The sequence below is a fragment of the Rattus rattus genome, chromosome 2 (genome assembly GCF_011064425.1).
Source record: "Rattus rattus isolate New Zealand chromosome 2, Rrattus_CSIRO_v1, whole genome shotgun sequence".
Taxonomy (NCBI): Eukaryota; Metazoa; Chordata; class Mammalia; order Rodentia; family Muridae; genus Rattus; species Rattus rattus.
In genome coordinates this window covers 152,576,032-152,590,842 of record NC_046155.1, presented here as the reverse complement: position 1 = coordinate 152,590,842, position 14,811 = coordinate 152,576,032, and the positions used below count along the sequence as shown (strand labels likewise).

The window sequence follows — 14,811 nt, the reverse complement described above, 5'->3', positions numbered from 1 at the left end:
TGACCTCTGGAGTTTAGCTTAGGGGTAGAGAAATAACTTAGCTACACAAGGCCCTGTATTCAAACTCTAGCACCATTTTTTAAAATTGAAACACAAGCCAGGTGGTGGTGGTGCACACCACTAATCCTAGCCCTCAGGAAGCAGAGGCAGGTGGATCTCTGAGTTTGAGGCCAGCTTGGTCTACAAAATGAGTTCCAGGACAGCCAGGGCTACAAAGAGAGACCCCCCTCTTGAAAAGCAAACAACAAAAGTAGAAAACTAAATATAAATGCAAATGGTCTCTGAAAAAAGAAAAAGGGGCAAAGGAGACACTTACCTAAAATGCAAGAGTTTGGGGAACGACAAAGACTGGGAGGACCCAACTGCGTGATCATACTGAGGCTCCGAGCTAGAAGGAAAACACACCTGCTCACGATTTAATCACAACCTAAAAGCATACCTTCTGCGATACAGAAAAAGGGTCAACTTGATAAACTCAAGCACCTAAATGCATCTCCCCTTATTCAAGTCACTCTAGGCACAAGAAAGACAGTTGTTCAAGGACTGTTCTGGTTTCTCTCTCTTTTTTTTTTTTTAGTTCTTTTTTTTCGGAGCTGGGGACCGAACCCAGGGCCTTGCACTTCCTAGGCACAAGCGCTCTACCACTGAGCTAAATCCCCAACCCCGGTTTCTCTCTTTTAATAAAAAGTCTACCTCACTCTTAAAAGGTAGCATCAAATCTTGACCATCCCACAATACCATAGATGTTAACCCAGCGTCTCCAGGAAGTCCCGTGCAGTGGCTACCTTGCAGCGATGACAGGAAGGGGCGGCATTGAGAGGAGCTTCTTGAACTGGTGTGTACTGAGCACTTCCCCATCAAAGCTCACTTCCCACATCCTGGAGCCTGGACGGGCACAGTAGATCAGAGGCTGCTGGCTCCCAGCACTCCTTCCAGGGAAGAAACACGCCCCAAACTCTCCTTCTCTTTCCTTATTTCCAATCTTCCAAAACTTTTCCCTAATTTCCAGAAACAAAGACAAAGTAGGTTTACTTACAAAAAAGAGATGTTAAAGCACTCCCAGTGTGGCCATATAACCCCACCCACAATGCCCCATTCCTCTTTCTGCTGTCGGTACTGGACTAGCAAACAACAGCACCGAGGGTTCAACCAGGCTGGTTACCCCATAACCACTCTGAAACAGGAAGCTGAGCTCCTCACATCATTACAGTTTACTCCCACACAATGAGGAAGGCCTGTTTCAGATCCAGAGGCATTACTGCTAAAAACCACTCATTTGCATATGAACCTTACTGACTGCTTTCCTACACACAGTAAACTTAATTCTTTAGTTACTTTCCAACTGTGTCCAAGGCCCTGCCCCACTTCAAACATCCAGTGAACTCTTCCTTTTCTTAAACTCCTGGATCTTTTGAAATTCTGTGTCGGGGCATCCTGTTCCCTTAGCAGGATAGTTAGATGTGAGAACTGAGCTTCATGGGACACAGAGGGTGTAAAGCCAGCCTGTTCCTTCCGAAGAACTCCTCTTACTTATTCTGTTTCTGTTACCTGTCTGTTTGAATTTTGGTTTTGTGTGCTTCAAAAGAGGGCTCTCTCTGCAGCCCAGGCTAACCTAGGACTTATTATGCAGCCAGGCTATGACTTGACCTCTCAGCAGTCCTCCTGCCTCAGCCTCCCAAATGCTGAGATTATAAGATGACTTTCTTTTTACAATTGTTTACAGTTGGAATACAAAATAATAGGTTTCACCCTGACATCTGACACATGTCTGTCATGGACTTTACTGGCAATTACCTCCCCATCAGCCTTTTCCTGCCAAGATCACCCTTTCACCTCCCCAACCCTCTCTCTCATCTGCTCTCCTACTAGATCCCTTCCCCATGTCCTGGACATCTACCCTCTGATCAGGTCAGCTGATGCATATGCAGTGAACCAAATGCACACGCATGCTTGTTATACATACATCTATATATAATCCCAGAATCTACAAGACAGAAAACCTAGTGCTTGTTCCTTCCTCCCCTCTAATAGTCCCCTTATTGTTTCCGGTCTTTGTATATATAGGCATGCTTATACATGTATTTTTATTCAAATGTAGGTCTACAAAGCCAGTCTAGGACAGTCAGGGCTGGTTACACTGAAAACCCTGTCTTGGGGGTAGCTTTGAATATTTATTTATTTATTTATTTTTATGTATAAGTACACTATAACTGTCTTCAGACACACCAGAAGAGGGCATCAGATCTCATTTCAGATGGTTGTGAGCCACCATGTGGTTGCTGGGATTTGAACTCAGGACCTCAGGAAGAACGGTCAGTGCTCTTAACCGCTGAGCCATCTCTCCAGCCCGGGGGTGACTTTGAAATACACCGAGTAGTATAAGAAGTTATAATTTTATTTGTTGTGCTGCTTACTTGTCATATTGCCAAAGATAACTTTGAATTCCTGATCCTCCTACCTCCATGTGTCAATTGTTGGAGTTACAGTATGTGCTACCAAGCCCAGTTTAGCAGTTGCAATTTTTAAAGTATGCTATTTGATGGGTAGAATGTAGGTTAAAACTAAACAAAAAAAAAAAATGTGTTAACTTTTAAGTCATTATACTGTCCATAATCCCCCAAACTGAATCGCAGCTAATAGAAGGGAACCATTTTACATGCTATTTCCACAGTAGGTTCTACATAACTGCAGTTCAATCTAGCTGTACCCCATGAAATGCATACTTAAGGCCTTGTTAATTGCAGAATTCTCACTTTTTTGAGCAAGCTTGAAGTCTTGCATAACAAATTTTTAAAGAAGGCAAAATCTAAGAAATAGGGCAGCCAGCAAACCAATCATAGCCAGCATGAAACAATGGCCACGGAACACTTCAGAGTAGGGAGAGTGGCTGGAGAACTTTGCCAGAGATGGATAATGCTCATTTAAGCTATTTCCTAATCCGCTCAGTACTGCACAAGCACCTCTGACACATTCCCTTGCCATTCCCTGCACCTCTGTCTCCACCCTTCAGACCTTAGTGCCATTTCGTCAGCTTCACAAAGCCTCTGGTGACTCCTTACCCAATTTTGCCATTAGCAAAATGCTATTAAAGAGACGACAAATTTTAAAAAGAGCAACAGCAAAAGTCAGGGCAGCTTTTCTGACTGCACAGTGAGGCAGGTGCTCGGCACTCCCATGGCACTTAGGGGGTGCCACTGGGTAGGGGCCACTGATTGCTTGCCTTAGTCATCCACTGGACGACTCTGTCTCCTTTTCTTGTCACATCAACTTACATTTAAATCTTATTGTGAATTGTTGTCTCTATGAAGGTGAGGGCTGGCATAGGAAGGGGCAGAGCCTATGATTAAACAGTGAGGAAGGGGGCGGGGGACAGAGTTTTGGTAAGAGGAGAGAGAGGAGAAAGAAAGGAGAACAAGGTGGAGGACCCAGATCCGTGTGGCCTTAAACGGCCACAGGTAGTTATGAATATTTCTAAAGGGATGGAATTTTATAGGTCAATTTATCTTATCTAGGTAGGCAGTTTATATCATCATCAGTTGCTTGTGTAGAGGTTTTATGGATTGAAAATTTAATACATAAATCTGGTTGCTTGCATCTGGAGTTTTGATTTTACCGAGTTGCTAGAACCAGAAAGTTTCCAGCTGGCAGAGAGACAGCCGGGCGAGGACGGCTAACAATGGGGGTGGAGAGACCGACGGTGCCAGAGAGTAGCTGGGGGTAGCATGCATGGTGCCACACTAGTACTTGAGATGAACATACCCCACTAATGCCAGATGGCTTGGCGATGCCAGCCTAGTGAGGGCGTGTGGGTATTTTTGATTTTCTTCTTTTTTTTTTTTCCCGGAGCTGGGGACCGAACCCAGGGCCTTGCGCTTCCTAGGCAAGCGCCCTACCACTGGGCTAAATCCCCCACCCCGGGTATTTTAAATAATTACCGCAACATCTTATCAGCATCCACAAAATTACTCAAAGGATTTTGACTCTGTGACTAGCGGAACTTAGACCTGAAAGGTCTGAAACTCTATAATGCTGTGGTCAGCTAACGAATACCTCTCAGTGTCGCACAAGAAGGTTCGAGTCAGTGAAGACACAAGTAATCTTCCATCCAAATAATCTAACTGGACGACACAGGAGTCGACTGTTATTATTGTCTGGACAGGAAACATCACAAAGGCCGCAGCTGCCTATAGGGAAGTGAGAAGGAAATATATTCCCGATACACACAGTCTCTGCTTGACCTGGTGAAATAAGCCAGAATACATCAGGAGTGGAAGCACACACTTGTACTCTCAGTACTCACAAACTGAGCCAGAGGACTCCTCTGACATCAAGGCTGTGGTAAATCAAAAAAAAAAAAAAAAAAAAAAAAAAAGTAAAAGTTCAAAAACTTGAAAAAAAACCCAGGCATGGTAGTGCACACCTTTAATCCCAGCACTTGGGAGGCAGAGGCAGGCTGATCCTCTGTTTGAAGCCAGCCAGGTCACATAGTAAGTTCCAGGAAAGGCAGGGCTATGTAAAGAAATAAGAAACTAGAGCGATGGCTCAGTAGTTAAAGAACATTTGTTGTTCTTGTTCCGAGAACACACTTGGTTCTTCACAAGTGTCCACAACTCCAATTTCAAAATGTGCAAAACCGAGAAATACATCTGATAAAATACTCATACATGTACAATAAAATAAAAAGATGTAAAAACATGAGAAATAAAATATGCCAGGACTTAGTCTGTCTACAAGGATATAAAAGTTTCCATTACTTAAAATTTGTGAGGCTGGGGGTTGGGGATTTAGCTCAGTGGTAGAGCGCTTGCCTAGCAAGCGCAAGGCCCTGGGTTCGGTCCCCAGCTCTGGAAAAAAAAAAAAAAAAAAAAAATTTGTGAGGCTGGACATGGTGGCACTTTTAATCCCAGCACTCAGAAGACAGAGGCAGGAGGATCTCTATGAGTTCAAGGCCAGCCTGGTCTATGTAGAAACTTCCAGGATATCCAGGACTACAAAGAGAAACCCCGTCTCAAAAAAAAAAACAAAAAGAAAATAAATAAATAAATAAATAAAAATCTGTGAAAATATGCCTCAAAGTTCTGTTTGTAATTATCTGTTTGTGAAGTTGAAATGAAAAAAAAATGAATTAATGTATAATGTATACAGGAGAATTTTTCACCTATCGACAGTATTTCTCCTTTTGAGTACGGTTTCTACTTCTCTTTTTGATTTTTCAAGACAGGGTTTCTCTGTGTAGCCCTGGCTGTCCTGGAACTCACCCTGTAGCCTGCCTCTGCCGCCCAGGGGCTGGGATTAAAGGCACACAGCACCGTGTCCAGCTTACTTGTATTTTGAATCAAACTTGTATTAGAAATCAAATGACTTTGGTGAGTCATTGTGGACAAACCAGAATATTCTGGTATGCTCACTAGAGTAACTTAGACAACACACGTATGTTTCTTCTCCCAGGACTCTACACTGAAGCAGGTCAGTAACGGTTGAATTCTCCAAGGCTTCTAGAGAATATAGCAGATAAAACTGTATCCTGCGTTCAGAGCTCCACAAGTTACCTCCTTAGGACACACAGGAGTTAGAGCGTTCCTCACCTTTGCTTGTTTCAAAGTGTTGAGTCTGATGGCGGAAACTTTGCCCACGTGATCACCTACAAAGACTCTCAGGACAGCTGTGTCCCAACAAAGGGCGGTAACTTTTCGGCCTTTGTGTTCTGAGGACACATGGATTCGCTCTGGTTTCCCACGACGCTCTTGATTTAATTCCCAAACAACTACAAGACCTTGACTGTAGACAAGTAACAAGCAAATCGAGTTACCACAAAAACACTGAGGGCAATGACAAAAAAGAAAACTCATAGCCATATTGAATACAGTATAAACTCTTGTTCTTTGGGGAAAGAGTTATAAATCAAAGTGTTCACTTCCTTGTTTTGGCCATCAAATCAAAAAATTAGGAAAACCTAAGTGTTCAAAATTCTCTGTTCCCATTCTCTCCCTCAGCAAGACTGGAGATGGTACAGGCTTGGGCATGAAGATTAAGAAAAGGAGGAGGTCCAGAGGGCAGTAAGACACAGCCAGACCTGTACTAGCTCCTCAGGGAGAGGCGACTCTTCCCAGTCTCTAAGGCCTTTTAGATGCTGTTGCCTCAGATCAGCATTTTCCACAAACACTAGGGAGACCAACTCCCCCTCCCAGATGACTTGGACACTGAGCAGGCTTGGAGTCCCAGGATGTGGCTTTCAGAACTGACACCTGGGTAATGCTAGGTGAGACGAGATGGCTGGTAATCCTGACAAGCACACACATCAGTGTCACACACATTTGGAAAAGGTCAGCTTTAAGGGTTTCTCACCTGGTAGCCACGGCAACATAATCATCATCATGAGAGCAGCAGGCAATCTGAGAGATCGCCCCTTCCTAGAACGTCAGACAAAGAATCGTTTGATTCCATTCTTCTTTCACTCTAAATGATTGATTACATGGGTGAATGTCCTTGGTCTTACCCGGTGGGAGAGAAACAGCCTTTGCTTCCAGCCATCTTTCTGAATGAGATTGAGTCCTCCTCCTGTGCTGCCTAAGGCCAGCCATTTCCGAGACACAGCTATGCTGGAACACTAAGAGCAGGAGGAGACAATTGTGATATCCACTGTGCTCTGGGGATGCACCTCAGTTACGGGCCACCCGGCCTGCAGGAGAACCTAAGCTGCATTCCCAACTTAAAAATAACCTAGGCACTGGAAACAGTAAGCACTGAGGGTCTGTGCGGGCTTCCTTCCCCTCCCCTGCCCACAAGGACACAATGTAACCACACTCCGTTAGAATCCCAGAACACTGAAATATGCCAAAGAACATTCACCTTTTAAACTTTTAGCTGAATCTCCAAACGCTGAAAAGGCTCAATTGTATAAATGTATAATTTTTCTTTGTTACAACCAGTTATTAAACAGTTCATATTTTCATAATTTGACCAGGTCATTCCAGTGCTGGTTACAACTGAGGAAACAGACTAACTACCAAGGGACAATAGCTACTTCTATCATTTGCTCACTTAAATCATTTCCATCTGTAGAACCATCACATACACCCACAATGAGACTGAAAGGATTCAGACTGGAAGGGTTCAGATGCAGATCCCACAACCACTGTGTCTCTCACAACCTCAGCCTGCTCAGTTCTTTCCTTAGCCACCAGAGAAAGATGTATCTACGCTGTATACAATGTCGGTGCCAAATGTGTCAGTAGCTTGACTAAGAACCATTCCCAACCCTCTTCAACTTTGTTTCTTTCCAATACAGAAGCTGAAAAAACAAAACAAGTATTCATTATTTTTTTTTTTATAGGTTCCTTTGCTGGCAGCATTGGCCAAGGGACTCAGTCCCAGCCAACAGATTCAGCTTTGCTAGAAACTTCTTGGGACATGTTGTCTTCTCTAATGAAAGGTAGAGTCAAGAAAATGTCCAAACCTTTGTTCTTGGCCCTTCATTCCTACTGGAGTTGCTAATGTAGACAGGATATTATATTACTGTGTCTGTAAAAAAGCCGACATGTCTGATGGGAGAAGAAAGATGGCGAAGCCTATGTCCTCAGTATCCTCACCAGGCCACTACCCTAAACCAAGTAATGCTGAGGTCCGGTAAGATTATGAATGTACTTACTACATTAACCTCTATGGTAAGGTGTTTAACACTCTAGTGGGCAGCACGAACCTGGAAGAGTGGGGTCTAAAACTAAGGACTAAAGTCTCATAAAATAGCCAACTCTATTCAGAGCACTAGATAATTTATATTCTGAGGATTAAGAAGAATCACCTAAGTTAACTGTTCAACCACAAGGACAAGCCACAAGTGGAAAAACATGTTTCCATAGAGACAGACATATGAGTAACAACAGCTGCAGCAAACTCACTCCTGTCTGTAAAAGTACTTTTATTCTCCTGTAGTAATTGTTGTCTCAGAAACTCACTGCCTCAGTCTGCTAACCTAGGCCTAGTCCTGGAAGCTTCTAGCCTCTGTGCAATGTAATCTAGGCCTAGAATATTTTCAGCCTCCGAGACTTGCTGAATAAGCTTATCCTTCCTTGTTCTCTCTGAACTGTTCAACTCTGGCTGGCTGGTTCAACTCAGCTGTTGTGGCTCAAACTCCTCTCCTAGCTGACTGATTCAATCTAGCTTTTCTCTTGGTCTCTGAATTGCTCTGCTCTGCCTCAAACTAACTCTAGCAGTCTCCTCTAATCTCCCGTCTCCTTCTCATTCTCTTGCTCATTCTGTCTTTATCTGTGTCTAGCTTGTTCTCTCTTCAATCTGTCTCTGTCAAACTCTACCAGTAGAACTGCCTCCCCCTCCATCCGTGCTGCTCTACTCTCCCTCTCCACTCTACAGCACTGCTCTCTGCAAACCCTACTGTATCCTTTACTGCACTCTCTTCTTTTATACTGCCTGTCTCTCCCTTAAGTAGCTTCCCTCTCCTCCGTCTTCCTGAGACAGAATAGCACAAATCCTATTCTGTCAAATCTTTCTCTGATTCATCACTTTGTCTGACACTCAATTAGATATCACTTTCAACTATGGGTGCTTCCTTTTACACACTGACTTTATCTTCACTGTTTGGGATTAAAAGTGTATACTACGGGCATGTCTGTATTCAGCCAAAGGGTTTAAAACTGTGCGCTAAAGGCTGGGCCACACCCTAACAAGAAACACTTTCAATATCCTGTAACACCTAGGCTATACCTGGGAGGAGCATGAAAACACATTCCAAGAATAAATCTGTATTTTGAGGAAACTGAGGTCACAAGACTCTTGCCTTCTTTTCTTCGAGTTTTCTCACTAGCTCTCAGAATTCTCACGACTCCATTATTAATGTAGTCACTGTTGTGTTTGACAGTAAGGTGTGCTGTGACTTGCAGTTGAAAACACTTCCAATATCGACCTTCACCACTGTTGACTGCACTAGTCTAGCTATTACTTCCTTTTTCTCAGAGAACAGAGATCTGCATTGAGCCATCAGGTTTATGCCTGTGATCTCAGCACTGAGGAAGGTGAGCCGGGCATGCAAGCTTGAGAGCTGGGTCAGCCTAGGCTGCACAGTGAGTTTCTGACAAGTCTGGGCTATAGGGTGAGACAAAGAAAGGAAGGAAGGAAGGGAGGGAGGGAAGGAGGGAGGGAGGGAGGGAGGGAGGGAGGGAGGAAGGAAGGAAGGAAGGGAGAGGTAGGGAAGAAGGGCAAAGGAGGGAAGGAAAGAGAAGAAAAACCCAGGAAAGATGAAAAAAGAAAAGAAAGAAGGGTGGGTGATTTGAGGCAACAGCAAAGGTTTAGAAATAAAACCATGCTGAGTGGTGGTAACACACACTTTAAATCCCAGCACTCAGGAGGCACTGGCAGGTGGATCTCTCAGGATCGAGGCCAGCCTGGTCTACAGAGCAGGTTCCAGTACAGTCAGGACTACACAGAGAAACTGTCTCAAAAAACCAAAAATAAATAAATAAGTAAAATTACTTGTGAATGTGACTGATTAAGACTTTATTCCTCACTGTGACATCCCCGTGTTTAACCAAGAATCTGAGGTTCAGGGAACCGTGTGCTTCGCACAGAGCTTCCGCCTTAGTATAAAGTACTAAGATCGTATCAGAATCCTCTGCTTCCAGGAGCTGCAGGAGTTCACGTTGCTCCAGAACGTAATGGGGCACTGCTCGCTCATACTGTGAACGCTAGTGAAGTGTGTGACTTTTTGAGAGAAGACAGCAAGATTACCAAGAAGGGGGAAAACAAGTAATAACTATCATATTCTAGAACTGAGAAGGAATTCAAATGATATTCACAAAATAAAGAATGAGCTAATTCCATGTGAGGCACAGCAGGCAGGAGCCCCCAGAGTCCACAGCCATTTCCATGTGAGGCACAGTAGACAGAAGCCCCAAGAGCCCACAAAACCAGGAAGTAGTGCAGGGCAAGAATGGCAGAGCACATGAAATACGGATGTGAAAACAAAAGTAAGGGCTACATGAGACGCTGTCTTAAAATGGAAGCTCACCTTCAGACGACTGGAGTCCAGCCGCAGGGCTGTGAGTAACGGGTCCAAGGACTCAAACTCTGCAAGAACATGGCTGTAGGCTTCTGGTATCACGGGCACAGAAGTCATTTAGCCAGAAAGAGGAAGATTGTTCTGTAATAGGCACAGGATTTCTCTCTGAAAAGAAAAAAAGCCTGCAAAAATACAATTTTAAAATTGTAACATATATTAATGTTACAATTAATATAATCAGTTATGCAGCATATATTAACATTCAACAGAAAAAGACAACCTCCTCTGGAAGTTGGGGGTGGGAGACACACCTAGGTACCAATTATATGCAAAGGTTCATTCACGCTGTGTCATTCCTTGACTCTCAGGAGTCCCTTCATAGTCCTATCCCACTGTACCACGGAACAATTTACATAAGAAAAATGGACAGAGTAGGACTTAGAGGAAAACCGGCCAAGCTCCTCTGAGGTAAAGTAGCAATCCCATTGTGTTTCTTTGTGTCATAAATGATCAGTCTACAGCTTTAAGTAAGAGGCAACCTCTGTAAGGCCCTCAAATGATAAAGTCCCACCATCACACCCTCATTATCTGCCAACAATTGTACAACGCTCAACAGGAAGAAGCCTCTGGATCTTTCTCTCTAGTCTAGCCAAAGTTATGTACGCCAAAGGAGCGAATGTACCTACTGAGAACTGAAGAACAGAGAGTTGGACCTTAAAAAGTAAGGGCTTGGGGTTGGGGATTTAGTTCAGTGGCAGAGCGCTTGCCTAGCAACTGCAAAGCCCTAGGTTGGTCCCAGCTCCAAAAAAAAAAAAAAAAAAAAAAAAAAAAAAAAAAGTAAGGGCTTTAGAGCTGGTCAGATGGCCCAGACTTGCCTATTGTCAAGTCTAAGATGACCTAAATTTAATTCCTATACCACACCTGGTAGGAGAATTCACTCACAAAAGTTCTCTGGAGCTGCAGAGATGGCTCAGTGGTTAAGAGCATTGATTGCTCTTCCAGAGGTCCTGAGTTCAATTCCCAGCAACCACATGGTGGCTCACAACCATCTGTAATGGAATCTGATGCCCTCTTCTGGTGTGTCTGAAGATAGCTATAGTGTACTCATATATAATAAATCTTAAAAAAAAAAACAGTTCTCTGAATTACACACACATATTCTATGGCACTCACACTTATTCATATACATATAAATTTTAAATAATTAGCTAATTAAGAATAAAGGCTTTAACAAAAGAAACCAAAGAGGAATGAGTAAGCTAAGACTATAAGGCAATAAATGCCACATGAAACATTGTATCTGTTCAACTGCTCTCAAATACACTATTTTTGGGAGGCAGGGTGGTCAAATGTCATCAATTTCCATGAAAAAAAGGAGAAAAGAAGTTGGTGACCTTGCTGGTCTTTGTCAGACTCATAGATGTTCAGGTCATCTTTTATATGGGCAAAAACCATATGCATGCCATCCAATGAGTCTTGGCAGTGCACATAACAAACAAGAAAGCACTTGGTGTTCAGTCCAGCATTTTCCATAAACATGATGCTAGGACCAACAGGCTTCAAGTTGAGATTCCCATCATCCTCATGAGATTTTACTCCACAGATGGACTTGTCACAAGTGTCATGATGGTATATGATGTCATCACTCAAGGCGCGAGTCCTGGTTTAATTCTGTGAAAGCAGGAACCCTCATAATCAAATCACTTCAGTGATCAGAACGCAAGTTTTCTGCCGTCTTTTGAACTTTACCTGGAAACAGCTTGAAAGAAATGGACCCTAAAGGGGCCTTGCCCTCAATGGCAATGAACACAGTGGAGTTGACCACATAGCTAATGTCAAGCAGCTTCAAAACCTTCTACTCCCTAATTCTAACTTCCCAATCTTCTGCTCCCTACCAAGTGAGTGAAGAAGAGGGGGAGGAGAAGCAGCAGCAGGAGCAGCGTCTGGGAGATGACACAGTGGGTAAAGAGCTTGATGCATAAACATGAGCTCCCGTGTTTACTGCCTCTCCAGCACACACAGAGAAGCCATGGAAGGACATTAAGGGAGACATGTGATGATCTCCTTCTCGGCCTCCACATGCACATGGGCATAGGTGTCCCCACACACATGCACACAAAAATAAAAACAATTAAAAATTCTAAAGCAAACAGATACCATGGAAAAAAATCAGAAGCATCTGTTTTTATTTTTTCTGTGATTTGTGTTTCTGACACTGTTTTAGAAGCACATTCACTCAGCAGATAACGTACTAAGCTTCGTTCATGTGCTGGGCATCGTTCTAGAAATAACAACAGAGGACAAAGCAAAGTCCTAATCTCAGAGCACACCTTCCAGGGGTAAAGCCCAGAGACATGTGGAAGTTTGTTTTTCTTATTTTTGTGGCATTAAGAGAATAAAACCCAAGATCTTTATAAACTGAGCCTGTGTTCTACCACGGAATGTGTCCCTGCCCTTTGCTGTGACTTTTTTTTTTTATATACATATAATACTACATATAATACAACTTTATTCTCTGCTAGTACTGTATTCTTAGTATAACTTGACCTCTGTAAGAATTGTATTCTAAAACAAGCCAAAAATAAACAAAATAAAAGCCAAAAAACTTAGCATGACTACATTCAAAATATTTAATAACTCCTTATCCAAGAAAACTCCTTATCTCAGTCACTTATTTTCTTGAGGTAGTTAGTGAAATAATAGTAACAGTCATGAGGCTGTGATAAGTAAAAGAATCCCGGAAATCGGGCTGAAGAGATGGCTCAGTGGTTAAGAGCACTGACTGCTCTTCCTGAGGTTCTGAGTTCAAATCCCAGCAACCACATGGTGGCTCACAACCATCTATAATGAGATCTGATGCCCTCTTCTGAATGTGTCTGAAAAAAGCTAAAGTGTACTTATATATAATAAATAAATAAATCTTAAAAAAAAAAAAAAAAAAATCCGGAAATCAATTCTAGTCAAAAAACGTCCTAATACAACACACATATACAAACACACACAAAATTCTCATAAAGGATAACAGTAAGTCAAAGAAAACCACAGGAAAAAAAAACCCTAAAAGAAGTACCAGTACTAGGGGTTGGGGATTTAGCTCAGCGGTAGAGCGCTTGCCTAGCAAGCACAAGGCCCTGGGTTCGGTCCCCAGTTCCGAAAAAAAAAAACAAAACAAAAAAAACAAAACAAAACCAGTACTCCCAGGCCATCTTTTATCAGGAGGAAAAGGGGAAAGGGTAGCAGGCAGAGCTCAAACAGCAGAAACAGAAAAGTGCTGAATGTAGTTGGAGAATTAGTCCTCGGAGTTTAGTCCTTGGTTAAATATAAAATGCAAATTTGGGTCAAGGTACAAAGCACTTCTAACTCTAAACCAAGGAACCTAAACTCAAGTTGGTAGGTCACAGAAGGATTCAGTGCGGAAAGTTTTTCCATGTTCTGTAAAGTGCTATGGGCAGATGCTAGGAAACACAGATTTTAAAGTGCGGAGTGATAAATCAGTGAAGGTCAGCCTTCCAGGAAATCTGTGGGAAGAAGACTCTCTCTTGACATTCTCAATAGGAAACTTAAAACTGACTTCTAACTAGTAGTAGCTAAAACAAAAAACAAACAAACAAAAAAAAACCAGCTTCCTTTTCCATACAATGTGATCTCATCTTTACTTCCTTTTTAAGCTTCATCTCCCATCTTACCCTTCTGCTATTCACCTATCCTGAACTCTTCCCTTCCTCTTTCTGTCCCTACATGTGAACTCCTGTAGCTTTAATTATGAGGTTCATTAAATATTCTTAACCCAATAAGCTCTGCTTTTCTAAAAAGCTGAGATTAAACGTTACTTCTGTGTGCTGTCAGGAAAAAAAAATTAAAGAACACTAGCCTCTTAGAAGATGGCAAATCAGTGAATATCTACCATCTTTTTATAAGGTTGGTTTTCCCAAGAGTCACAACGCTCCCCACACCCAAAAAGAAATCTTGAAAGTAGAATACACGAAAGAAAACATAAAGGAAAAGGGGAAAAAAGGCCCAAGAGATGGTTTATTGCTGTGCCTGGTAACACAACTTAGGGCCCAAGAACTCACAAAAAGATGCAAGGAGAGAACCAATTACAAAAAGCCATGCCACCTCCTCCCCCAATAATAAATGAAAGTAGAATACACGTAAGATCGTGATTTTTTTCCACTTCCCGAGATTTTTTTTATGATAATTCAAGAGTGGTAGACAGTGACTGCTGCTCACTAAGCCAAAGCAAACCATAGTGTATCGAGTCCTACAAGGTGTATGGAAGGAAAGACTCGAAAGACACAAAGTAACAAAAATTGAAGAAATTTTGCAAAGGGAAATCAATATTTTATTTCCATATTAGAACTCTACCTCATACATTCATTCACTCATTCATTCATTCATTCATTCATTCATTCATTCATTGTTCCAAGTGCCTACCGTGTTTTAGGCCCTGGAGGTTCTGCTGGAGATGAAGAAAGAGCAGAACAAGTCCCTTACCACAAGAAGCTCCTGTCATTCACAACTAACTTTTAAACCGCCCTAACTGTAAACCGCAGCTGTCGCTCTGGAGAAGTCCAGGAAGCAGATTTTCCAAGCCAGGATCATAGAACCGCAAACTGACTAGTGATCGCTTTCCTTAGCAGCCTCCACAGACTCTCAACATGCCTTGACAGCGGAACCTGAACTTCAGACACACTATCGCTCCGCCCTCCCTTGATGACGTCATCCAGAGGCGCCAGGAATCGGGAAAGCGCTGTTAACGGCACTTCCTTGTCACGTGACGGTCACGCCCCTCCCCGCGC

General features: G+C 42.7%; 1 protein-coding gene across 1 annotated transcript in view; it reads right to left on the bottom strand.

Moving 5' to 3' along the window:
• The window catches only part of Hps5 (HPS5 biogenesis of lysosomal organelles complex 2 subunit 2), a 38,993-nt gene extending 24,183 nt beyond the window's left edge, over window positions 1–14,810 (bottom strand). The window contains exons 1-8 of the mRNA XM_032893574.1: window positions 14,447–14,810; window positions 10,022–10,194; window positions 6,497–6,607; window positions 6,346–6,410; window positions 5,586–5,778; window positions 4,051–4,184; window positions 786–998; window positions 317–388 (exon numbers count right to left, since the gene is read on the bottom strand). Of these exons, the coding sequence (XP_032749465.1) occupies window positions 317–388; window positions 786–998; window positions 4,051–4,184; window positions 5,586–5,778; window positions 6,346–6,410; window positions 6,497–6,607; window positions 10,022–10,129 (896 nt within the window). The 5' untranslated portion in view covers window positions 10,130–10,194; window positions 14,447–14,810. The remainder of the gene's footprint in view (window positions 1–316; window positions 389–785; window positions 999–4,050; window positions 4,185–5,585; window positions 5,779–6,345; window positions 6,411–6,496; window positions 6,608–10,021; window positions 10,195–14,446) is intronic.
• Between the last annotated feature and the right edge of the window lies 1 nt (window position 14,811).